The sequence below is a fragment of the Myxine glutinosa genome, chromosome 10, assembly GCF_964187855.1.
Source record: "Myxine glutinosa chromosome 10, kmMyxGlut1.1, whole genome shotgun sequence".
Lineage (NCBI taxonomy): Eukaryota > Metazoa > Chordata > Myxini > Myxiniformes > Myxinidae > Myxine > Myxine glutinosa.
The window spans coordinates 101,775,365-101,803,200 of NC_136270.1; the positions used below are offsets into that span (position 1 = coordinate 101,775,365).

General features: G+C 44.3%; 1 protein-coding gene across 2 annotated transcripts in view; it reads left to right on the forward strand.

Annotated features, from left to right (window-relative positions):
- The window catches only part of LOC137433894 (fibronectin), a 270,389-nt gene that overhangs the window by 79,574 nt on the left and 162,979 nt on the right, over positions 1 to 27,836 (forward strand). For both annotated transcript variants that reach the window (XM_078785942.1, XM_078785943.1), the window contains one exon: positions 19,485 to 19,609. In XM_078785942.1, coding sequence (XP_078642068.1) covers positions 19,485 to 19,609 — 125 coding nt within the window. The remainder of the gene's footprint in view (positions 1 to 19,484; positions 19,610 to 27,836) is intronic.

The window sequence follows — 27,836 nt, forward strand, 5'->3', positions numbered from 1 at the left end:
ATGTTGGCGACCTCCGCTGGAGATTGTTCACAAAGAAACAATCAGAAGCTCAAAAGTTGCCGCCTACTCGAGGAGCTTTGGAAGAAGCTATCGCGCATGCCCACTACCAAGCAATGGTGTGCAACCAAGATTACGTACCTGACCCACAGCTCCCACCTGCTACATACTTTGGGTGGAAAGTGGAAGGTGATGGTCTGGTGGCCATCTCAACAAAGCAACTTCCTGCTCCATATGCCATCACTCACCTAGTTAGGTGTGGATGTACGACAACAAAATGCAGCTCTCACTGCTCTTGCAGATCACAGAATATGACCTGCACAGAGATGTGTGTGTGGTGCAGTTGATGACAACTGTACTAACAATGACCACGGACATGCTTTTGGGTTTGATGAAGAAGAAGAAGATTATGAAGATCCTTTGTTGTGAACAATATAAGAAGCTTATGTAAAAGCAAAAACATGTTTCCAGTTTACTCAGTGCAAAAAAATTTACAATGTGTGTCAACAATAACCATTAGATGCACATAGGAACACAATCATGGTAATGCAGAATTGTGTCCAAAATATGCTCTTTGAACTTTGACCTTAGTTCAAGGTCACAAGAGTCACAAGAATATTGACAACATCAGTCAGCTAATAGGACCTAGAATACATTTGTGATTAATTACTAACAATTAACATTTTCTGGAGACGGGATGTACTCGCCATTATATGTATAACCGGGATATATGTTTAATAGGGTATGCTAATTATGCATATTTTTGTCTCTAATTAGCTCATTTGCATATTGCAAAAAAAAGAAAGGTCAAATGACGAAACAAATGTCATAACCAATGTTCCTTGTGAAATTTACCACATTTTGGTACCCAGGTTGATATACTTTGGATGAAGTATGGTCACTGTAATGACGTTTGAACTTTGACCTTGAGTCAAGGTCACTAAAGGTCAACAGAAAAAAATGGCGACATCATTTTTCCGATTAGTAGGACCCAGTACAATACATTTATAGTGGTTGCCAAAAATTAACTTGAACTGCACACGAACTTGAAATTGAATACATAGGCCCCCCCACTAATTGTTCCTTTAGAAGTTACTAGCAGAGTTACCCGGTGTTGCCCGGAAAATAAATAGTCAGTCACGTGTGTGTAGTGGGATTTTTATAGTCAGAGGAAGCCACGCCCCGCTGCCACGCCCCTTGGGCACGCCCTTAGTCTAAATGTGATGCACCCATGTTTTTGCCGTGAAGAGTTACCCCGTCAAGGACCTCCTCTTCCCTCTCTAAGTCACATCCTTCGGCTGTCCATGAGGCACAACCGAACAAACAGATGTTCACAAATAAGGTTATAGATTATGTGCACGTACACTTCAAAGAAGTTATGTGATGATGATGATGATGAGAAGTTACACTTTCGTACACTCAACATGTAAATATACACTTTCGTACACTCAACGTCACCTCTGAGTATATGTACATTTAGAAAACTAAAACAACGAGTTATAAACTGAACAAGGTACGTTTTCATTACAACAAAAGTAGCCATGATTAATATTTGTTGTCATTAATTTTGAACGAATTGTCGTTTTGTGGGTGTTTTGTATGTACTGTATGCTGTTGAGATGTCCAGGGGTGTGGTCAATTACCAAGCAGCTAGCTAGCACTTGCCAAGCCGGCCGTTCCTTTTCAAAGGTGTTCAATGGAGTGCTTGCTTGAGTGCCTAGGACACTTGGCGAGAGCTGTACAAGAAACTTGGTAACTGAACACACCGCTGATTCATTCATTGGATGCTGACGAGGATAAACATCAATAAAATGATTAATTTATTTCCATCATAATGATGAATTCATTCCTGACGGGGCAGATTTCGACACGACATGTGGCTTATTACCCCAAGCAAAAAATGATTTTTGGGGGCTTATGTTGGGGCTTATTACCCCCAAAAATGGCAATCAAAAAATAAATAAATTAATTAAAAAAGGAAAGTTAGAGGCGACGAAATGCAAGTTGGTAGGAATCGAAAGCGGGTTTTATTTTAATTATTTATTTTTCCCAAAGTGGTTAAAAACGCTATATTCACTGTGAGTGAAAGAACAAAATACACCAGAATACTGAAATAGTCGCTTATCGACGAGTAATGGTAAGGAGGTCCCAAGCAATACAACTTCAAATTTTGTGATAAAAATCAAACACTGATACTTGATAATGTGATATTGATAATGTGATAATTGATAAATTGATAATGTGATAGAAAAATGTGATGGGAAATCCTTAGTGCTGAAGAAGAAGAAACTGCGCTGAAGAAGAAGAAACTGTGCTGAAGAAGAAGGCAGAAACAGGAAAGAGAATGAAGGCAGAAAGAGAAACACAGAAGAAGGAGGAAGACAGAAGAAGGAAGATAAAAGAAGAACAATACACACAAGGATATACAAGGAATGTAGGCGCAGGAGGAGGCCATTCGGAACTATCATGTCTGTGCCACATCAACAACACCAGATCAAATTATATAAAAAAGGGAAATGCAAAATGTTTTTGTTTTTTTTGGAGTTTCTTTGGAGTATTTTTTTCTGAAAATTTTTGTAGTTTTTTTCTTTTCTTTCTGGCATAGGAAATGGGCGAAGGCGTTTTGTAGGCAATATACAATGAAAAAAGATGACAAGTTTATTTCCACAATCATTAATAAAATATAAAATGGGTAATTAAGACTTCATGTTAAATTAATATGAAGTGATGTGGAGGAGTTTATGTTAAAATCCAAGCTTGTATTATAAAGACCCTCATTTAATACATACAAGTAAAATACATACATGTGTTACATATACACTTGGACACATTTGAACAACACAGATTTAGAGTGAAAGAAAAAGAAAGAATACAGGAAAGAGAAGAGGGAGAAAGATGGGAAACGGGAAGAGGGCTCCAGTAAACACTAACATAAATTTCACCATTATCTTGAAATTATCCTGCTTGGAATACTGGTGAGCAGAAGAAGATTATCTATGTGTCAAGTCTATATTTATTTAATAATACTAATTTCAATTTATGTTTAAATGAATAAAGGCTGGGAGTTGATTTTAGGTTCAAATCGAATAAATTCAAAAATTTGGGTCCCACAAAAACTAATGTTTTCTTTGCAAAATTTGTTCTAACTCGTGGAAGGTGGAGCATCCTGGTTTGTCTTGCAGAGGAACCATGGACTTGATAATAACGAGGAAGAAAGGAAGGAGAGCCAGATAGAAGAAGGAAGATACAAGAAGAACAAGCGTTACGCCTAGGTCCCCCGTCGTTGAAGTGATGTAAGTTGACAAAGTGGAAGACGCAGAAAACATGGAAGAGTCGATAATATTTGCGAGTGGGTTGGAGACACACCCACACACCAGATTAGAAGTTAGTAGTTCGTTTATTTTTCAAGATATTCCGCTCACAAGGTTCAGACATATATATGGTGGTGGCCATCTTGGATTTTGACGTGGCGACCCAATTTTCAATAGCGTAATTCCGGTTCAGACATACATGGTGGCGGCCATCTTGGATTTTGACGTGGCGACCCAATTTTCAATAGCGTTCTTCCTTATGCGTAGATACACCCACACACCAGATTATAAGTTAGTAGTTCGTTTATTTTTCAAGATATTTCGCTCACAAGGTTCAGACATATATATGGTGGCGGCCATCTTGGATTTTGACGTGGCGACCCAATTTTCAATAGCGTTCTTCATTATGCCTCGATACACCCACACCCCGGATTAGAAGTTAGTAGTTCATTTATTTTTCAAGATATTCCGCTCACAAGGGAACGCACGCACGGACGGACGGAAGCACGCACGGATGCACACACGGACGGAGGGTAAAACCATAGTCCCCCTTTCGCTCCGCGGTGCGACGGGGGACAATAAAGGCAGAAGAACAGGAAGATAATGAAGAAGAAAAATAAGAAGTAGAAAAAGAAGGGAAAAAAAACAAGGAATAACAAAAATCTAGAGCAGCATAAACTCCTCAACAGCAAGAAGCAAAAACAGGAGCAATGGTTTCATTCTGCCCTCCCGTACCTATGACCACCCAGTCATTGTGTTGCACTTCAGTCGGTTGTCGGTACAATCTAGTTCAGGAAGACTCAGTTCAAACCTGTGAAACTTTTGTCGCTCCTGTGTGAAGCGGGGCCATCGCCCTGGTATTCCCGTCAGCGAAGCGATGGGGGGTATTTGCTGGTATTTAATAGTTTAACCGCCTAACAAAACCATCTCCTGGCATCATTCCTCGCCATGTACTCGCTCACCTTCACCTCTGCCTGCATAATATAGTATTATGGATGGTGTGTTGGCATTGTCATTGCATTTTACTCATTCCATGATTTCGGAGCTCTCCAAAGGTAGAAGTCCACAGTGAATTCCCTGGCTCTCTGTGCTTTCCTATGTGCTTTCCTGGCATCTATTCTATCCTATGAACTCTTTAAAGTCTTTATTTAATGCTAAGGCAAAGTCAAGCCATGAAAACAAGTCCTTCCCCACCCCTTCATTCTTCAAATCTCTCCTCCTTCATTTCATCTTGGCTGAGCTTTTTTATTACAGTTATACGCCTGATTAACTTTTTTAAATAATAACGTTTATTGCCATTTGAATGCAAGTTGATGAAAATTGCAATCACCCGACTTAACATGATGGGAAATACCCTCTCAGCACGTTCCACAAAATCATCTTTTACCGAACAAATTATTGCAAATGAGATGAAAAGACATTGTAACCCATTTTATTTAATTGCTGCATTTCTACCTGTAAAGGTGTACAATACTACAAGGAAACTGAAATCATCAATTTTATGATATACAATTGTACTAAAGCCATTCTGTCCAAGTCTAACCAACACATCCAGGTAGACAGCAACAGTACAATCATTACCTCTCTTGTTTGCAATCAGACCATTGAAGGAGCTATGCTCCAACGCGAGTCGGAAGGATTGACGCGACCAAAGACGGAAATTCGTCCGAGTTGCTTTATTGCACGTATCAAACTCGGGTACTCTGAAACGCCCGTTTATCGGGCAGCAATATATATACACATTATGCCGGAGCGTTTGCCCGGGAAAAGCGAGACCGGGCATGCCCGGGCGTCAAGGGCGAGTCCTGGAAAGGCGAGTCTGGACCTGCTCGGGCATCCTGGGCGAGCCCTGGAAAGGCGAGGGCAGGCATGCCCTGGCGTCCTGGGCGAGCCCTGGAAAGGCGAGAGCAGGCATGCCCGGGTGTCCTGGGCGAGCCCTGGAAAGACGAGTCTGGGCATGCCCGGGAAAGACGAGACCGGGCGTGCCCGGGAGGCTCGGGCGAGCCCGGGAACAGCGAGTCCGGGCATGCCCGGGAGAGGCACGTCTGGGCCTGTCCAGGCGGCATGGACGAGCCTGGCATGGTGATTGCTCCCTGGCCGCATCCTTGGTAGGTGCAAGGCGATTGTGTACACCCAGCAGTAACCGCTACACACGCCCCTCCAGAATCGACTTGCACCGGCAGGGTCAATTTAAGGGGGGTCCTGATGACCCGGCCGAAGCGACCCCTGGAGGGTCGTGGGGGGGGGGGGGGGGGGGTCCGATGTGGTGGTGGGTGGTCGAGCGGGGGGAACTGTGGACGGGGGGCGGCCTCGCCGCGGAGGAAGGGCCAACCGTGGTGGTTGGTCCACGTCCACGTGCGCCGGCTTGAGGCGGTCCACTGAAATCCGGTCCGCCCGGCCGCCGAAGTCGATGACGAATGACTTGTCGTCCCGTCGCAGGACCCAGAAGGGCCCGTCGTACGGCGGCCGGAGTGGCCCCCGGTGTGCGTCATGACGCACAAAGACGTGCTCCGCTGTGCGAAGCGCTGGGGGGACGTAGGACTGGGGGCCACCGTGGCGGGACGTTGGCACGGGGGCAAATCGTCGGGCGGCCTCCTGGAGGTCCGAGCGCTGGCGAGCTGCGGACCAGGGACTGGTAGCGTCGGGCACGAACTCGCCCGGGTCGCGGAGCGGCTGGCCGTAGACGAGCTCGGCGGTGGACGCCTGGAGGTCCTCCTTGGGGGCCGTGCGGAGGCCCAAAAGGACCCACGGCAGCCGGTCGGCCCAACCGTCGTCCTGAAGGCCGGCCATGAGCGCGGCCTTCATGGAGCGGTGAAAACGCTCGCACAACCCATTGGCGTGGGGGTGGTAGGCCGTGGTACGGTGGAGCTGGACTCCCAGGTTGCGGGCGACCGCGCCCCACAGCTCGGAGGTGAACTGTGGACCGCGGTCCAAAGAGATGTCTGCCGGTGCGCCGAAACGGGCGACCCAGGTGGCGATGAAAGCCTGTGCCACGTCGGCGGTGGTGGTTGAAATGAGGGGAACGGCCTCCGGCCACCTGGTGGTCCTGTCCACCATGGTGAGCAGGTGTGTGAAACCCCGCGAAGGGGGAAGGGGGCCAACCAGGTCCACGTTGACGTGGTCGAAACGCCGTTCGGGCATGGTGAAAGGTGCCAGCGGGGCCTGGGTGTGGCGGTGGACCTTGGCCCGCTGGCAGGCCGTGCAGGCATTGGCCCAGTCGCGGACGTCCCGTCGAAGGCCGTGCCAGACGAAACGCGCCGACACGAGCTTCTGAGAAGCTTTCCGGCCCGGGTGAGAAAGGCCGTGGATGGAGGCGAAGATGTGGCGCTGCCAGGTAACAGGCACGATGGGGCGAGGCTGGCCTTGGGAGACGTCGCAGAGCAGGACAGTGTCCGCGAAGGGGATGTCGGCCAGGCAGAGGCCCGTGTCCACCGCCCGGAGGGCCTGCACCGTGGTGTCGGTGGTCTGGTCGGCCGCCATGAGTGCGAAGTCCACGCCGAGGTGGACCGCGTTCGCGCTGGCCCGAGAAAGACAGTCGGCCACGGCGTTGTGTTTGCCGGCGACGTGCCGGATGTCCGTGGTAAATTCCGACACGGCGGAGAGGTGGCGCTGCTGGCGGGCCGACCACGGCTCCGTGACTTTGGCCATTGCGTAAACCAACGGCTTGTGGTCGACGAAAGCCGTGAACGGGCGGCCCTCCAGGAGGTGCCGGAAATGGCGAACGGCCAGGAATAGACCGAGGAGCTCGCGGTCAAACGTGCTGTAGTTTAACTCGTTCGGCCGGAGTTGCCGGCTGAAAAAAGCGAGTGGCTGCCAAACCCCGTTCACCCATTGTTCATGGACGGCGCCCACCGTGTAGTTGGAGGCGTCCGTAGTGAGGGCGATGGGAGCGTCGAGCACTGGGTGAGCCAGCAGCGTAGCGTCGGCGAGGGCCTGCTTCGCGCTCGTGAATGCCGCGTCCATGGCCGCAGACCAGACGATGTCATGCTTGGCCGGCTTGCCCCGGAGGGCTTCGTAAAGGGGCCGCATGAGTTGAGCAGCGCGGGGCACGAATCGGTGATAAAAATTCACCATGCCGAGGAACTCTTGCAGGGCCTTGATGGAGCGGGGACGCGGGAACTTGGTGATGGCCTCGACCTTGGTCGGCAGCGGCACGGCCCCGGTCTTGGTGATGCGGTGGCCCAAAAAGTCAATGGTCGTCGTGCCGAAGTGGCATTTGGCCGGGTTGACAATTAAGCCGTGCTCGCTGAGGCGTCCGAACAGCGTTCGGAGGTGGAGGAGGTGCTCGGCTCGGGACGTGCTGGCGACGAGGATGTCGTCCAGATAGACGAAAAGAAATGACAGGTCGCGCAGCACGCCATCCATCAAGCGTTGGAACGCCTGGGCCGCGTTCTTGAGGCCAAACGGCATCCTCAAAAATTCGAACAGGCCGAACGGTGTGATGACGGCCGTCTTTGGGACGTCGGTCGGCCTGACAGGTACCTGGTGGTATCCCCGTATCAGGTCAATTTTTGAAAAAATAACCCGTCCGGCCAAACGGGCGGAAAAGTCTTGGATGTGCGGGATCGGATACCTGTCGGGGGTGGTAGCGTCGTTGAAGCGGCGGTAGTCGCCACACGGGCGCCATCCGCCCCCCGGCTTTGGCACGATGTGCAGTGGTGAGGCCCACGCGCTATCGGAGCGCCGCATGATGCCGAGGCGCTCCAACGCGTCGAACTCGGCTTTGGCCACGGCGAGCTTGGCCGGGTCGAGGCGGCGGCCTCTGGCGTAGACCGGCGGGCCCGTAGTGGGTATGTGGTGCTCGATCCCATGTCGCACTGCGACGGCCGAAAACGTCGGCCGCGTGAGGGCCGGGAATTCCGCGAGCAGGCGAGCGAACTCGTTCGCCGTCGGGAGGGCGCATGCCCGTTCGGTCGGTGCGGAGCTGCTCATCGTACATGCCAGGGAGCTGAAGGTCTCGGCGTTGACAAGGCGACGCCGTTTGACGTCGACCAGCAGCCCGTGCGCGCAGAGGAAGTCGGCGCCCAGCAAAGCCATGGGGACGCTCGCAGTCACAAAGGCCCACTGAAAGCGCTGGCTGCCGAAGCAGAGGGTGACGTTGCGCGGGCCGAAGGTGCGTATGGCCGATCCATTAGCAGCGACCAAGGAGGGGCCGCAAACAGCGTTCTGCCTGTCCTGCTCGGAGGCGGGTATGATGCTCAGTTGGGCGCCGGTGTCACAAAGGAAACGCCGCCCGGACGCTTTGTCCTTAATAAAATACAAGTTGCCCGAGTGGCCAGCGCTCATGGCTGGTGATGAACGCCGGCCCGGCCGTTTCCCGACTTGCCGAAAGTGCACGGGGGTCGGCATGTCCGAGCCTTGTGGCCGAACCTGGCGTGGTAATAACACCACGCCTGGTCAGGTGGAGGCCCCGGCCGTCGTGTTGGAAGCGGTCGGCGCGGCATGGCGGCCGCCAGTTGCACCGGCAGTTCGGCCTCCAACCGCGCAGGGCGCTCGGGCGTCATGGGCGTCGCCTCGGACGGCGGCGGGCTCCAGGTAGCCGCTCCGATGTGCTGGCCTGCCGAGGAGATCTTGTCGGCTTCCCTGGCGAGGGCGCGGGGATCCGTGATCGACGTGCCTGCCAGGGCGAGGCGTACCTGGTTAGGCAGCTGGCGGAGGAACAGCTCTCGGAACAGAAAATCCGGAGAGTGCTCGCCGAGCAACGAGAGCATGTAGTCCATTCGCTCGGACGGGCGCGTGTCGCCGAGCTCGGGCAGGTCGAGCAGGCGTCGTGCGCGTTCCGCCGGTGAGAGGGCGAAAGCATCGAGGAGGAGCGTCTTGATCGTGCCATACTTGTCAGCGGCTGGCGGGCGCTCGAGGAGGCTCAGGGCGCGGGCCGCGGTGGCGGAGCCGAGCGCTGCTACCACATGGTGGAAGCGGGTGTCGTCGGCGGTGATGCCTCGCAGGGCGAACAGGGAGTCCGCCTGGGTGAACCAAACAGCCGCGTGAGCCTCCCAGAAGGTAGGCAGTTTAAGGGCAACTGCCGTGTCCATGTTCGGGGTCACCAATGAAGGAGCTATGCTCCAACGCGAGTCGGAAGGATTGACGCGACCAAAGACGGAAATTCGTCCGAGTTGCTTTATTGCACGTATCAAACTCGGGTACTCTGAAACGCCCGTTTATCGGGCAGCAATATATATACACATTATGCCGGAGCGTTTGCCCGGGAAAAGCAAGACCGGGCATGCCCGGGCGTCAAGGGCGAGTCCTGGAAAGGCGAGTCTGGACCTGCTCGGGCATCCTGGGCGAGCCCTGGAAAGGCGAGGGCAGGCATGCCCGGGCGTCCTGGGCGAGCCCTGGAAAGGCGAGAGCGGGCATGCCCGGGTGTCCTGGGCGAGCCCTGGAAAGACGAGTCCGGGCATGCCCGGGAGAGGCGCGTCTGGGCCTGTCCGGGTGGCCTGGACGAGCCTGGCATGGTGATTGCTCCCTGGCCGCGTCCTTGGTAGGTGCAGGGCGATTGTGTACACCCAGCGGTAACCGCTACACCATCTGGATAAAGCAGCAGATCAAAAAATATACACACACAAATATCATCTGAGATAACATTCTCGCTAATCCGAATTTTTTCTCCTTCATCAGTTTCTGCACAAATGAAAATTTACAGAAAATAAGAAAAATGTCTGCAAATAATGACAACATTGTTACGGAACCGGGGTTACCAAGTTCCTCTGACCTTTTCCTTGATGTCCGGACTTAGGGCCACCAGGCCATGGATAACTCCTGACGGGTTGTTAAGAAACCACAGACGTCTGTTGTGATAATTAGGTATAACGGGGTCCTCTCACCTTTATGAAATAATATATGAATGATCGTTTTAAGGCCATTTTTCCCGCTAGAGCCTTGCGGGCCCCATGACAATCATGGTTCCCTGTTTGAGGCAATATTTTAATGAGCCCTTTCTGACGCCAACCTTCAGTCACCTCTTATGATGCGCAGGGATATGGTGTACCTGTTCTAAATCGGGGTACACACCGGGATCATTCATCCCAGCAATCTGGTGCTCAATTTGCCGACCTCGGAAGGATGACAGGCTGAGTCAACCCCCCTGGCGTTGATTCAATGATCGACTGGGATTCGAACTCTGGATTCTAGGATCCCAAACCTGCACCCTAACCGCTAAGCCAACATCAGGCACCCCTTTATGACATTAAATAAATAAATAAAAAAGAGTAGGAGCAGATCTGCTCTCAGGCAACATTTCACCCGCTTCATCGAACTTCCTCAGGCCAATAGATGTTATTACCTTGTTGATTGGATGTGGCTTTCTTCTTTTTAAAAATGGATAATCCCAACCGCCCCAATCTTACACCACATATTTATATCCTAATTCTGTTTCAGAATTCTTTTTATTTGGCAATAGGAAGTCTGCAAGGCCATTGTGAACCTTTATCACAAGTCTGATTTGAGTTTACGTATCCGATGCATTGCTTCCACATCTGTTTGAATACTTTATATGCCAGAGCCCATGGAAAAATGACTTTTGAGCAAAAATAATAATATCCCAGCAAAAGCAAACTCGGTGATTTAACACAGCATTTTATTGCTAGCATGTGCAATGTGCATGCTCCGCACATGCTGGAGCTATTCTGACACTAATGCAAGCAATTCATCAAATGGAGGCAAAAGCCAGTGAGCCTAAAGCACTCATTCAGTGGTGTGCTGAGATATCGCCTGTCCCAGTTGTCAGGGTAGCGCGTCTTAGGATGAGCATTTTGATTTCCATAATTCTTAGAAGTATTTCCAGGAAATAATTTTGAAACACTGCCGCGTAATATTTTCCATTTGTCCAGATGTTGTGCTGGATGGAGGTTGTTTAATTTGCTAAACTAAGAATATTGTTGTATGTTTATGATGGAGTGATGATCTATGTGATTACTTTAGGATCAATGCTGCGAAACTGTTTGCATTGTAGTTATTGCTTGCTTATTGTAATTAGGTTGCGGCAGCTGCATTTTTTGAGGTTTCATTGCTTTTTTAATATACTGTACATGGTCTGGACTCGTGGAAGAACCTAGGACACAGAACAGATCAGGATACAACATAAGAAAGAGAACAGCAGGAGAAAGGGGAAACGCTAATAAGCAGGTGGAGGGAGAAGGTAGACGGAGACTAACAAGGGATGCTGGTAACGATTAGGGGAAGGGAAAATGCAAGGGGTGGACAAGATGGATACGTAAGCAAAATTTTGGGAGGGATGGGAGTGGTTTAGCAGGTATAGAAAAGATAATGGCCTTGGATGGAGGATTTTTTATTTGTTTTGGATATAAGATCGAGGCTCGTGTAAGAGCTAACATTAATGACAAAAAAAACAACAAACGGATGCATAAGACAAAATAAAGGGAGCGGGAGACAAGATGGGGAGAGAGGGGGAAGCACACAAGTTCAACAGCAGAGAACAGGGACATCGGGAGATCTGTGGGAGGGAGAGGGCTTGGGGGGAGGAGGCGTGGGAAGGGGGGTGGAGGTGGGGGAGGTAAAAAACAAAAAACACATGGACACAGCTAGGACTTCCAGGAAAGAAGTCGGTATTTCAGAAAAGTGGATCTGGGGTGAATTAGCGGGGGTAGAAAAGATCAAGGTTTTGGATGGGGGAAGATAAGATAAGGTGAACAGCTGTTTTAAAGACCTGGAGGGAGGAGTGGGATTGAAGAGAGTGAGGGAGTTTGTTCCAGAGGCGGGAGAAAAGAGGAATGAAAGAGTGAAGGTGAGCAGAGAGTTTTGATTTTGGCAGTTTAACCATGCGAGGGTTGCTGGCAGATCTTGTGCAACCTGTAGGAGTATGTGGACCTGTAGATGACTTGTGATGGTGGTGAACGCTTGTCTTGAAGACCAGGGGGGAAGAAATGGATCGAAAAGAGTGTGGAAGGTGGTTCCACAGGCTGGAAAAGAGATGAATATACGAGTGGAGGTGAGCAGTGTTCTGGATGTTGGTAGTTTCACGAGGAGGGGTTGCTGGTGGACCGCATGCATCCTGCAGATACTTGGGTGGGGGAGAGAGCACAGAGAGGACATAGGGTGCAAGACCTGAAATGAGGCTGGAATAAGACAGAGAGTCCACCGACCTTTCAGCGATGGCGAAGTGATAGGCCCATCGTTTCAGCATCATCACAAGAGATTCCAATGATCTTGAATTGATCATTGCCACTTCCGAGCCAGTGAGGCAATCCTCGAGCTGCTTTATATTTTGTCGGTCATATTTCAAGAAGTCCTTTTTCTCATGTCATTCATTTTGTTCCCAACTAATAATGGCGTCTGTATTGAGCTCTCAAGGAAGAAGACTCCAACAAAACGCAATATTGATTGCACACACTGAAAAAAAAATGAATGATGCTCCCACCACCATAAATCTTCCAATGTCATACCTTGTATTAAAGGTACATGTGGGTGATCAGATTGTTTGTAAATCACAAATTATTCTCGAAATGGAAATTCCAAAAACTCAATACTCCGATGATTGATTACTTTACAAATGCAATGGAATAATAATAATAATAATAATAATAATAATAATATTGTTGTGGATCCCGGGTTCGTCGACGTACTAAGGGGCGTTTAAGCGCTGCTCCCCCTCAAACTCCGAGTCCATGAGGCCGCCAACCACACTACACTCGTGGTGGACTGATTGCTAAGCAATTCCAGCCGCCGAGCCCGCAGCTACGTGTGGAAGGGTTAACGGTCACCACCCGAATACCTTCAGACACACGCAGCCGTGAGAACGGGGACTGCACCTCGCACGAGACACGCTGATCCTGGACGCCCGAGCGGTTGTGTGTCGCGTAACTCATGCCGTTAACACTATCGAACCCGATCGAGCGGTTTTAATTCGGGGCGATGCTAGGTCAATGTGGAAAGGACGATGACGGCCAGGTTGGAAACCAAACACAGGAATTATTCACAATTCACAGTATTTACAGAAACGGGACAAAGCGAAGAATTTAGCGGCCTTACCTAGGTCCCCAGACAAGGGCCCTCATTCGTTCGGGGAAGGGAAGGAAGAGGGTAATGCGCACAAAGCGCGGCCGTTTTGTGCAGCTCGCCCGGATGGGCTCGTTGGACGGAAGCCCCAAGAATTGCTCCAACCCAGGACACCACAGCCGGAGATGATCGCGGCAGGGACGTTGATCGATCACATGCATGTAGCAGGAACCAGAGGAGCGCTCAGTCTGCGGGAGCCAAGCGAGCGAGGGAGAGTATAGCAGGTTCTGGCAAGAGCTCGCATCAGAGGGAGAGGCTAGCAGGAACCTGGCAAGAGAGAGAGAGCGGGGAGTCTGGGCCGGGTTTTATAACCCCCCGAAACCCCACTCGAATGTTCCACGGGCCTCCATTGGCCGCCTGGGGTCACGTGTCGTGACAGCCCCTCATTGGTCACCCTCAGCCACTCCCTTTCGCTCCCATTGGCTGCTCGCTGCTCATTGGCCACGCCCTTTAGCTCCTCCTTCGGGCCTGCAAGGCCTGGCCTAGGTCCATGACGAGGCACTTTAGGCTTCAATGAGGCCTACCATTATCCTGCCTGCCTCAACGCATATGAACACCGGGAAAGGGACTATGCTTCACATTTAATAAGAAATAACTAACTATACGAGGCTACATGTTGTGGTGTAACTAACTATAGGGGGGTTGCCTTTATTTACAAAACCGCAACAATATGTTTCCTCACAACGAACTTTGGCACAGAAAGAGGCCATTTGACCCATTAAAGATTGTGCTATTATTATGAAGCTGTGGTTGTTTAACCGTGTTCTGTTCTTTTTAAATGCTGAACGTCAAGCAAGGAAGCAGCACGTACAATTTTTTAAATCTTTGGTATGACTTGGTCGGGCCTGGTAAATTAATGTTTTTATGCCTCCGCCGACAAAGTCGCCGGAGGCATTCGTTTTCGGGTTGTCCGTCCGTCCGTCCGTCCGTTCTTCGGTACGGGCTAAACCTCGTTTTTCTTAGCAATCATATGTCCGATTGAGACTAAACTTTCAGTGTAGGAGTGACACCCATGCAGAATGTTTTCATGATAATTGTGACGTCATAGCGCACGTGGTATGGCAGCCATCTTGGATTAAAAGCAAATAATTAAAAAAATATTTCTCGGAAACCGCTGAATGGAAAAATTTGAAACTTGGCAAATTGTCAAGTACTTACAATGGGGAACAAACGCATGATAATGATGCCATCATAGGTGAAGTGGTATAACAGCCAAAAATGTTTTAATCGAATACCTTATCCTAAAAATCAAATTGCATGCACATGATCTATGACCGATTTGTATTGAAATTTTAAATTTATGACATCATAGGTCACCTGGTTTGGCAGCCATATTGGATTGAAGGAAAATATTAAATAATTATATCTTTGAAACCCCTCACCCTATCGATGCGAAATTTTACAAATATCATCTAACAGCACTGTTGTACAGTTTGAAAATGATGATGTCATAGGTCACGTGGTTTGGCAGCCATCTTGGATCGAAAAACGAACCTTATCCGATCAACACAAAACTTCACAAACGTGATCCCCTACCCATACATTTGCAGAGTAATGGCATCTACCCGTTGTGGGACTATGCGGGGGCATATTGGCGACACAGTCACATTGTTCTTGTTACTCCTGTCTTTCCGTTTGTCTGTATGTTCATTTGTCTGTCTGTCTGGCCGACTGTGAGCAGGATATCTCAAAATGTTGTGAACTGTTTGGGACGAAACTAGGTGGACAGGTTGGGCATGTGACAAGGACGAATTGATTAGATTTTGTTTCAGGTCCAGATGCAGATCCTGCCTATCAGTGGATACAAACCATAAATTGTTTAGCCTGACAGAGGTGTGCGCTCTACCGAGTGCCATTCTTGTTACCCTCACCAAAGGAGAGACCATTGCATTTGGGTCCATTTTTTTGTCTGTCTGTTTGTCTGCACAGAACGTGAGTATGCTTTTCTCTGCAACCATTGGTACTAGCCGAAACCCGTGGAACATCCACGGAAGGGAGGATGTGGTGTATGGATAGAGTGTACCATTATGGATGGCATAGGGGAGCGCTCATGGGATCTTCTTCTTCCGTTAAGCGCCAATTTTTTCTCTTTAAGTTAAGTCCAATCAGTCCTCTCTGCTCGAAGTGCTCAGGCCATGCCTTCCCGCTCTCATACTTTTATTTCCGTTCGGTGTAGAAAGAGATTGACATATCGTTCGTCTGTTTTCAGCTCGTTATCTTTAAGCTTCCTTACGTCTCGCCACCTGCTACACCTCTCTGAGTTACGAGGATTTATGCAACGCACCCCGAGTATCGCAACGTCACTCCATTTAACTTTATTAAAATGACGATAAAGACGTTTCCTTATATATCCTAATGTTCAAGGGAATAAAAAGACCATTTGGTTCACACCACCCATGTTCACACCACTCGACTGTCCAATCAGCGGACGGCTCGCTTCGCCTTCGCCCAGCAGACGCCAATACGATGGCGTCGTAAGATTATATCCTAATGTTCAAGAGAATAAAAAGACCATTTGGTTCACACCACCCATGTTCACACCACTCGACTGTCCAATCAGCGGACGGCTCGCTTCGCCTTCGCCCAGCAGACGCCAATACGATGGCGTCGTAAGATGGCGTCGTATCGGCAGTTAATCGGATGCTTTTGGGCCCCAACGTCGGCGAATTCAGATTTTTTGAGTATGTCTGTACGTGATCAACAAAGAGCGCGGTTCGTAGATCGTAAATCCATTAGTGCCGTGGGCATCGGGTCACTGGGTGCGGCGTAAAAGGGATAACAAAGTCGAGTCCTTACGCTATTATTATATAGACTAGCCGAAACCCGTGGAACATCCATGGAAGGGAGGATGTGGTGTATGGATAGAGTGTACCATTATGGATGGCATAGGGGTTTTGCTTGTCCGAGTAAGAGTTAGGAAGAAAGATCAATTTTCACTTGTGCAAAAATGCTACTCACAATTACATCGCCTGTGCGTCGGCCTGTGATTGAGCCAGAGAGTTGGCCTGTGAGTCAACTTCCTTTCCAATGTCTGCAAGAGTTGAAATACTGATTGTGAATGTGTAAAATTATATGAAAGAAGAACATGCATATCAATAGACGATGCCATCGAAAAGGAGAGCAGCTGTCCATAGAAAAGGATGTTTGACTTATCAATTTGACATTATTGCACCATCGGGTAATATTACGATGAGAGATCAGCCGATACCTTTATTATGTCCATCAGCATCCATGGCACTTAGAAAAAAAAAACGTGGCATCAGCCAGCCGCAGCCAACTATCACGTACCGTCTCGAAGTCAATGCCATCCTTTTATCTCTTCGTATACAACTCACTGATCGCAACGTCACTCCATTTAACTTTATTAAAATGACGATAAAGACATGAAACCCGTGGAACATCCACGGAAGGGATATCGTTCGTCTGTTTTCAGCTCGTTATCTTTAAGCTTCCTTACGTCTCGCCACCTGCTACACCTCTCTGAGTTACGAGGATTTATGCAACGCACCCCGAGTATCGCAACGTCACTCCATTTAACTTTATTAAAATGACGATAAAGACGTTTCCTTATATATCCTAATTTCAAATGTTCAAGGGAATAAAAAGCTTCCTTACGTCTCGCCACCTGCTACACCTCTCTGAGTTACGAGGATTTATGCAACGCACCCCGAGTATTGCAACATCACTCCATTTAACTTTATTAAAATGACGATAAAGACGTTTCCTTATATATCCTAATTTCAAATGTTCAAGGGAATAAAAAAGCTTCCTTACGTCTCGCCACCTGCTACACCTCTCTGAGTTACGAGGATTTATGCAACGCACCCCGAGTATCGCAACATCACTCCATTTAACTTTATTAAAATGACGATAAAGACGTTTCCTTATATATCCTAATTTAAAATGTTCAAGGGAATAAAAAGACCATTTGGTTCACACCACCCATCACACCACTCGACTGTCGAATCAGCGGACGGCTCGCATCGCCTTCGCCCAGCAGACGCCAATACGATGGTGTCGTGAGATGGCGTCGTATCGGCCGATAATCGGATGCTTTTGGGTCCCAAAGTCGGCGAATTCAGATTTTTCGAGTATGGCTGTACGTGATAAACAAAGAGCGCGGTTCGTAGATGGAAAATGCATTAGTGCCGTGGGCATCGGGTCACTGGGTGCGGCGTAAAAGGGATAACAAAGTCGAGTCCTTACGGTATTATTATATAGATGATTGCCAATAATTTTTTACCATAGGTGTGGCTCCTCCTGTAGAATTATTTATTGATAATTATGATGTCATAGGTCACATGGTATGGGCATCATCTTGGGAAAACCGAAAAAAAATTCACCTGTATGTCTCCAAAAGCGCTCCATGGAAGAAAATTAAGCATGGTTCATTGGCAAGTACTCCCCATGGGAAACGACATATATATTTATGATGATGTCATCTGTGCCTTTCATGACGTTTTAATTAGACAAGTAGAACATTTGATCCGATCAGTTTGAAATTTCTTGAGCATGATCAACACAAAAAATTGTATGGGAGAAGAATTAAAGTGATGACGTCATCAGTCACGTGGTTGAGAAGCCATATTGGATTGAACATAAATCTACGTCGTCAATAAACCACACAAACTGCAGCTAATAAACATCACACAAAATACACCACACAAACGCGTCCTGGCGAGGGTCTGCGGGGTCTAATTGCTCTTTCTTGTTTCTAATGCTTTACAGGGCACCTAAATATGAAAACGTTTTTTTTGCCTCCGCCGAAGAAGTCGCCGGAGGCATTATGTTTTCAGGTTATCCGTTTGTTCGTCTGTTTGTACGTCTGTACGTGATATATTTTCGTTACCGTGATAACTTGCTAACTGCTGAACGGATCTTAGTCACACTTGGTGCAGGTATGTATAATGAGGTAAAGATGAAATGATTAGATTTTGGGGTCATGAGGTCAAAGGCCAAAGGTCAGAGAACATGTTAGGTAAAAATCTTGTTACCGCAATAACTTGTGAACCAGTGATGGGATTCTGACCAAAGTTTGTACAAGTGTGTATTATGATGCAAAGATGAAACAATTTGATTTTAGCATCAATAGGTCAAAGGTCAAAGTCTGTAATAGGTTTATAACTTGAGAACGGCTAAAGGGATCTAATTCAAACTTAGTACAGGTATGTGTAATGATGTAGCGATCAACTGATTAGATTTTGGGGTCAAAGATCAAATGTCAGACATCCCGTCTGGTAAAGATTCTGTTACCGAGCTAACTTGTGAACCAGTCATGGGATTTTCACCAAACTTGGTATAATTATACATTATGATGTAAAGATAAACTGGTTCGATTTTGGGGTCAAAAGGTAAAAGATCAAAAGTTATGTTAAGTTACAATTATTTTGTTAACACGATAACTTAACAACGGCTGAAGGAATCTAAGTCAAACTTTATATTAGTATATATGATGCAAAATTAACTGTTTGGATTATGTCATCAAGAGGTCAAAGTTCAGAGGTCATGTCAGGTAAAAATGTGATAACTTGAGAACAGTTGAAGGGATTTAAATCAAACATGGTACAAGTATGTATAATGATGTAAACTTGAACTGAATATATTATGGGGTCACTAGGTCAAAGGTCAGAGGTCCCGTTAAGTAAAAATTCTGTTACTGCTCTAACTTGTGAACCGGTGATAGGATTTTGACCAAACTTAGTATAAGTATATATTATGATGCAAAGATAAACTGATTAGATTTTGGCATCAGATGAGGAGTGAGGTGATTTTGTTGAGGTTAGAGGTCATGTCAGGTAAACACTTGAGAACAGCTGAATTGATTTCAATCAAACCTGGTACAAGTATGTATAATGATGTAATAATGTGGGCAGAGGCATATTGGTCGACGTCGTGACGTCGAAGAGTGTCATTCTAGTTTATTCTTTATGTGAACACTTTTTCACTGATAAAGGGGCTTCGGTAAGTGTAAAGAACTATATTTTGAGCAATTGTTGTTCTTCAAGTAAGATAAATGAACTTTTCAGCATTTGTCTTTATTCGTTCATCATTATGGAGCACACGTAATTGGGCCAAACTCGGCCAAGCAAGCCAAGGAAACTTGATTTTGAGTGAGGCAAGCATATCTGAGCTGACCTCAGTGATATGTTTGCACGTGGTCAGGCCCAGCAACCAATCCTCTACGGGTGGAAGTCGAGAGTGGGCCAAGAGGCAGCCGATCACAAACGGTCCACTGGGTAGACCTTCTGGCAGAGTCAACTCAAACTTACACAGTTCGCTGGAAGCCGGTGAGTGGAAAAGGAAGCTCATCGTCCAATTCAGCTACGATTTTAAAGAATCTTCTTTTGAGAATGAATGCTGAATGTTGTTTGCTGTGCCTTACAAGAAAATTTTCTTACTTTTTATGTAAAAGCATTTTTTGATGTCTCTTTTCCTGATGAAAAACAAAACATTTTTTTCCCGTGATTAATGGCATTTTTGTCAAATATAGCAGAAGAGGTTATCGATGTAGTTTTTTGGTTGTGTAATTTTTGTTATTGGTTCATCTAATTATTACATACACAAATATGGTGGAATTTTGTATCGCACCCAACCTTTGCCCTCTTTCCTATTACTTTCTACTCCCCACAGCTCTGCCATCACCCCATATGACCCTCGCATTCCCACCCCTTCCTTCTTGCTCTCTCTCTTAGTCCTATCTCCCATTTGCTGAGCACTTGACGCATTATGCTGGAGATCCCAAATTAAAATCCCATATCATGTGTTGATTTTTTCATTGTCTCCCAATATCATTTTAATTAATGTGAAAATTATACTGATGCATTTGTTTGATGTTCTGCATGTAGAACAAGTACTGTATATGTTTGTACAAGCTCTTCCATGAGCATTTGCCACAATACCAAAAAACATTATTTCTATTCTTTTCCATTCCCATATCATGTTCACATAAACTGCTACTTTTTTTTAATTTTTTGTATACAAGATCGAGGCTCGTGAAAGAGCTAACATTAATCACACAAAAAGTCAAACCGACACATAAAACACAAAATAATGGGGAGCGGTAGACAAGATGGGGAGAGAGGGGGAAGGACACAAACACAACATTTGAGAGCAGGGACATCGAGAGAACTGTGGGAGGGAAGGGGCTTAGGGGGAGGTGGGAGAGGTATAAAACATATGGACACTGCAAGGACTTCCAGGAAAGAAGTTGGAATTTCAAAAAAGTGGATCTGGGGTGAATTAGCGGACGTAGAAAAGATCAAGGTTTTGGATGGGGGAAGATAAGAGATGGTGGTGAACAGCTGTTTTAAAGACCTGGAGGGAGGAGTGGGATTGAAGGGAGTGGGGGAGTTTGTTCCGAGGCGGGAGAAAAGGGGAATGAAAGAGTGAAGGTGAGCAGAGGGCCTAGATTTTGGCAGTTTAACCATAAGAGGGTTGCTGGCAGATCTTGTGCGACCTGGAGGAATATTTGCGGGACAGAGCCCAGAGAGAGCTGGGGGAGCAATGCCGGAGAGGAGTCGGTAGAAGACAAAGACCACCAACCTGCCTGCGGTGAGTGAGTGAAAGGCCCTCGGAGTTAGCTTCATCGTTAGTTAGCTTCACCCTTCACTTTGTCCAATCCTTGTATTTTTCTCAATTAAAATTTTCCTTGTTTCGCCTCTCTTCTCAGAGGTAGGAAGTTACCAATCAATTTTAATGATCTGAAAGGAGCATTGACAGAAATCACCAACAATGGACATTTACTTTGATCGGAGAAACAGGAGTATGCAGGAATGAGAGATGAGAATAATTGATTTAGATGGACACATTGAATACCTTATATTATATTCACAAAACCTACACGATTTGCCCATCAGTATCCATTAGGGTGTATCAAACACCAAGTTTTTGAAAAAGTATTCTCATATGATCTCGTCATACTTTTGTTTTGTTACACTAGCCCTATATAGCATTTTGGTAAAATATTTTGGATTTTCGATTTTGTTTTTACCCCCCTACCAGGATCCTGTAAAAATCGGGTACACCCGTTAATAGGCTACTTTGGCCAGATGTGACATTTTTCGAATTTTATAAAAGTAAGAACAGTTTCTTATAGTAATTCATGGTCAGCAATTTCTAAAATGGCCTCTAAAAGGAGGTGGGATCAATATTGGAAAAAAATTAGTTCAATATTTTTGAAAATTGGGTAATCGGTTAACCAACTAACCAAAAAAAAGTATAATTTGTGTAAAACAAGGTAGTAAACAAGGTAGGGATAGTCACAAATGATCATGTGAAGCCATCCCTATATCGTTCTTTGAATAATGGTTCTGCCTGCAAATGACATTATATATCTCTCGATTTGGTTTCACAATCACCGCCAGCACTAGCTGAATTGTGTGTGTGTGTGTGTGTGTGTGTGTGTGTGTGTGTGTGTGTGTGTGTGTGATCATTAACGAGAACGTAATTTGGTGTCTAAAATGCATGAAGAAGCTTCCATCGCAAACAAATTATATGAGATTGAAATACCAAGACATGTGGAATTGTATGTCTGGTGCTCTGGTTGAATCGTTAAAGATTTGTTCCTTTCTCCACTGGCTGGTGTGAGTTCAATTCCCATGACTGCTCACACTTGGCAAGCGTGGTGACCATGCCAAACACCCCTGAACCTGAATTGAAGAAGGTCTTCATGATGCGAAGGATTTTACTAGGCCAGCTTGGGCTCTAATGGAATTTGGGCCTGGGGTAACAGAACCATCAAGGAAGCACCAATTTGACTACCCAACATCAAGTACAGAGTGGCCACAAAGTCCTTATGCACGCAGTTAGAATTTAGTTAGAATTTATCTGTATGCTCCCCTCCATTCTCCGCACAAATTTGAATTTTTCTCCATATTCTTCTGGGCATCTTCTTTCATGTTGAGGGTTGTAGGTCATAAAAGCAGCCCCTGGCAGCTGTTTTGAGGTCTTCAACTGTTGTTAGATGGAGAGGAGAAATTTCCTCTTTCACAATGGCGTCAGGAAGGGCATCCGGCCATAAAAAAAACATTGCCTCAAACAGGGAACCATGATTGTCATGGGGCCCGCAAGGCTAACCCCCGCTCTAGCGGGGAAAATGGCCTTAAAACGATCATTCATTCATTCATTCACAATGCCCCAAAGCGAGTTGTCACATGTTGTTAAGTCCAGACTTTGAGGAGGCCACACTATCTCAGATCCACGTCCAATCCATCGTCCACTGATTTTGTCGTCGAGATATTATCTGACTGCGAGAGCATAATGTGCTGGTGCACCATCTTGTTGCAGGATAGCTGTTGCCTCGAGACCTCTCTCACACAAGTAGTGTATATATGTTGCTTCTGGGACACTCTCATTTTCCCATTGACTTACATGTTAATTTTTCCCCTCCCTCATTGCCCCTAAACACCTCTATTTCTCTCACCCTGTTCTTTACGAACCTTCTAACCTTTTGACATGTTATCCTTATTCATTAGACCACTTAAACAATGGTCCTTCTGTGTGAACCTGTGATCCTTCTGACCTTATGGACCTTTTAACCTTTTACTCTTAATATCATCTGGTGAATCATCTTTGGCCCACTCAAACAACGACCCTACAAATATTTGTTTATGTGTGGGAAATAATTTAATTCTCTTGCCACTCTCTTCACCATCTAAAATATTAACAAAAAATATGTTTGAGTTTGGTTCTTTATTAAGATATTTTAACTGAGCTAAAATAAAATGATAAACCTCCCTCAATGTTCTTGTCTGAGCGCCTCCTCTCCCACATACCATTTTTAAATTAATGTATATATTTTCCTGACAACCATCAAAGTTTTCCGTCCACTCAAAAATATTTTTATCTTTTTTACCCAACTCACCGGTATTTAAATTAATTCTCTTATTTGTTTTGTGAACTTTTTTACCAGTTGCCTTTTCAATTATACCTATTTGATATTTTTCACATTCATTATGTTTTCCATTTATATACCAAGGTTGATTACACCTCCACTCTTTAGTCTGGTTGATACTTGGTTCTATCATTTATATAATAGTAAAAAAGGCGGCGGTAGCCCGTTAAAATCCCCAACCCCCCCTTTTTAACTTATCACTTATATATATCTTATCACTTATATATATCTTATCACTTATGTATATCTTATCACTTATATATATCTTATCACTTATATATATCTTATCACTTATATACTTATATAACCATAAGGGAGACTATCAATTCCATTTTCTAAAATAAACCTCTTATCATCAAAAGCCCCCAATGCTTTCTTATTTATCTCTTCTGAATATAATTGATGTTTATAACTTCTTATTCCATTAATCTTTCTAAACTCTTCTTTCTTTGTTGTTAAACAGTTATAATAATCCTTAAAGTTTATTGTTTCTTTAATAACATTTTTCTTTACACCTTTTAACTTCTTATCAGTCTTTTCAACGTTATTCACAATGTATTTATAAGCATAAGCCTTTGACCTCAATCCCACAAATTCACTCATAACATTTCCTCCTAATTCATCCTTGAACTTTCCAATCACCTTTTTATTTTTAGAAGAGAACAACTCACTCTCTGGACTGTAATTACTCGTGTCATAGATATTAATGTCTCTTTTCATGTCTGAATAAACATCGTTGGTATTAATTTTCAAAATAAAACTATCTGTATCCATATAAAGTAGATTAACATCATTTTGATATTTCTTCCTCAAGTTATTATAAAAGTAATCATACATTAATGACTTTGATAAATCAAGAATTGTTGTTCCAATATAAATAGGTTTGTTCATTTCAATACTCTCTTTAATCAAATGGATCGCACAAAAGTTCTCAGTAAAGACCTCAGCTCGAGTAAAACTCGGTCTATTAATTAATTTTGATGCTTGTTCCCAAGATGTTGATAGTCTGATATTTTGTCTTTTCCTCACATTCTCCATAGTCTTACCAAAGACCGCATTATTCATCAATTTATAAAAGTCTTTCTCAAAATCTGTTTTTGACTCTGTTCTTCTTTGTGTATTAAAATCAATGTACCCCTTTAACCAATGACTTTGATTGAACTTTAGAACCCTATGGATCTTCTCTACTCTTAGACCTTTTGATAAATATTGTCGCAAATTTCTTTGGTGTAGAACATAATTTTTCTTGTTATATAATGTAGTAAGTAATTTTTCTGTTGATTCACCTATATCAAACGATCGTTGATAATCACTCAACCATTCTTTCTTTGGACTTTCTTTCTCACAAGCAAATGGGAGATCTTTGTGTAGGTTATGGAGTTCCTCTGGATATTTTAAATCAATTTCAAAATAATAACCAACTTTTTCTTCATCCAATTCTTTTTGTGTAGAGATACATACATCTTGTAAAACGTTTTTGTAGTCTTTTTCCTTTACCCATCTAAGTTTTCCATAAGGAAGAGCCTGAGACATTGCCCAGCCATACAGGTTGTTCGCGTCATAGTACATCAAGTAAGAACTCTCTTTCGTTGGATCATAATTTGGAAGATATTTGTTATTTGCTTTTGCGTATCTACTCGAGCAGACTTGTGAAATTCCACCTCTTTTTGCCTTTTCAATCATCAAAAGCATATCAACATCGGTTATCAAATCCAAATCTTGTTTTGTCATTTTCAACATCACACTCCAGGCCAATCCGGTGCTGTGTAGTAGTGAGCAGGATCCAATCCATATCCAGTGCGACAAACAGATCTAAAGGCTTCAAATACATCGGCCAATAAAAGCACATCAGTTTTGAGATACAAATCGTGATACTCGCCAAGATTCTTGATGTTATATTTTTCCCAAACATTTTGTGCATGTACATAATCTTTATCAGATATATTACTGTTGTTTAATTTGTTATAGAAATTTTCTTTTGAAGGAAGTTGTGTTTCATTGAATCTCTCAAATGAGTCCATATAGTCATAGGGGTAAATTCCCTTTTGTGTTAGAAAATCTTTATCTAAAAAATACTCTGAAAGACATGGAAACTCTTTTAGATTTTGAACCAAGTTAGCCAATGGACTTGCCATGAATTTAAATGTATCAAGAAATCTGATATGAGTAATAGGAGATGTGTGAATTGTTTTTGTGAATGAAATGTATTTCTGATCTGTGTTTGGAATTGCTGAGATACTTCCAGAAGTCTTTGAGAGTTCCTTGATAAATAGATGTGTATCATAATGAGCGTTGTTATGAAGAAAGACAGGAATGAAAGAGGGGAGTTGATAATTAATATTACAACTTTGATGAGCCGGACCTCTATATTTACCAGTGAGATGACAATGGTCTCTAACCTTTAGACCTTTACCAATTTTCTCCTCACAAATATGACAGACATTGTTTTTTATAAATTCCCTTTTTTCTTTACTTGTTAAGGACATTGGTTTATTGGTTTCTCTCATTATCTTGGTTAATCGAACACAGTCTTTTTCTAGTCGTTTCACAAACTCCTCTGGGGTATTTGAGCCTCTATACATCTCTAACTTGTTATATTTATCACCAACGGATGATTTGATATCTATCTATAATTCCAGCAATCTCTGTGTGTATGTTTGTTTGTTTGTTTGTTTGTCTGTGACCGCTGTTTCTCGACAACCACGGGTCCGATATACTTTAAACTTGCCAGGTATATTGCTGGGGACCCGAGGATGTGCCTTTTCAAGGTTTCATATTAATCGGACAATTACTTACCGAGCTATGTCCAAAAAACGATTCAACCAATCAGAGAGCAGCGAGCTATCGCGTGTGCTGAACGTGGCGAACACACTCTGCCTCGGACGGCACATTTGAGAGCGTATTCATTTATTTCACGTTGGCAAACTATGTTGGCGTTAAACTATGTTTTAAAACTAATTAAAACTACTTTGCGATTCATCGTAACTGCGATTCGTAACTGCCGTTCGCTTTGGCTTTGCGAATGGACCAAACCATTTCATGTAAATAGAGGGGGGGGGATTGTCACCGTACTCGCAAGCCGTTCGCTTTGGACCAAACCATTTCATGTAAATAGAGGGGGGGGATATAATTTTAGATATAGATATAGTACGGGCATGCCCTAGTAATAACAAAAACCACAAGGAGTATGTTTTTGATATTTATTTGTGTATGATTCTTTTGGATCTGGAGAAGCAGTATCAATTTTTTCTAAAATACTTTCAAAATCAGCATATATAACAAATGGATGTTTTATTGTTTTCTTTTCATCTTTGAATGTGATCTTTGAGTCTTTTTTAGGCATGTTGATTACCGTTGATTTATGTTCACCACAATAATTTGAATGTTTATCTAATCTTTCTTGTGTATGGAAGAAGTTAAGACAACGCATACAAATATATATTTTATTTGTTCTTTTACATACTTGTGGTTTTATTAATTTAGCAATATCTTTGATGTATGTATAATGTGAATTTTCCTCTGAATTAAAATATAGAAGATTAATATGAGTTTGTTTACAATTGTCAGAAAGCTTTAAAACCTGAATGTTGTTTGTTTCTGTTAGACCATAAACATTAACTGATAAATTATTCATCTTTTCAAATTTAGGAATATCATTTAAAGTCATCGGAAACTTTAGATCTTTCGTATTTAATGTATTCTCATATTTTTTATAATGAGATACTCTTTCATCATGAAAATGTGGAGGATGTAAGTGTGCTAAAATAGACCAGAGAAAACATTTATTGTCTTTATTTTTGATATTGATAACTGCTTTTCTATTTTTGATAACACTGGGTAAATCAATGTAAGAAGAAGCTTTTAGAGGATCTGATTTAAGAATATGAATGTCTATGTAAATAATTTTTCCTATATTGAATTCACTTCCTACGATTGAATTATCCACATCTTGCTCTTGTTTAATAAGTTCATCATAGACTCCTGATGTTTTAAAATCTTGATATGAAGATATAAAGTGTGGCTCAGTTCTCATGTATGGTGTATCTATAACTCCTTTATCCTTTGTCATTTCTAATTTTACCCCCATATAAAATTTAAGTGGTTTCATTTCTTTTAGTGTTTTTTCAATCAATGTTTGAACAGCAGGTTTGACTATTTCTACAGCATCAACTATAGACTTTGGTTCGGGAGGTTTGAAGTTAAAGATTCGAATCCTGATATGTCTTTTGAAAGCACCATCAGTATTTTTAATAGTAAACAATTTTGACAAGTGTTTGTTAGTTTTAAGATGGGCTTTAAACCCCTTCTTGAGGATGGTTGTTTTACAGACCTTACAATGTTTTGTTTTAGGTGGAAGAGGGGAAAGTTTGTTAAGAATGTTGTATGTATGTTTTGCGGTGAGAATATGTTGTTTATAATATTTTACTTCCTTCTCGCAAGTATCACAATAAACCATATTTATAGCGTGAGAAAACGTGGTGTTTTATATATATCACTGTGCTTAAAATAAAACACTTTTGAGCTTTACAGCTCCGTTTTATATATATCGCTGTGCTTAAAATAAAACACTTTTGAGCTTTACAGCTCCGTTTTATATATATCGCTGTGCTTAAACTAAAACA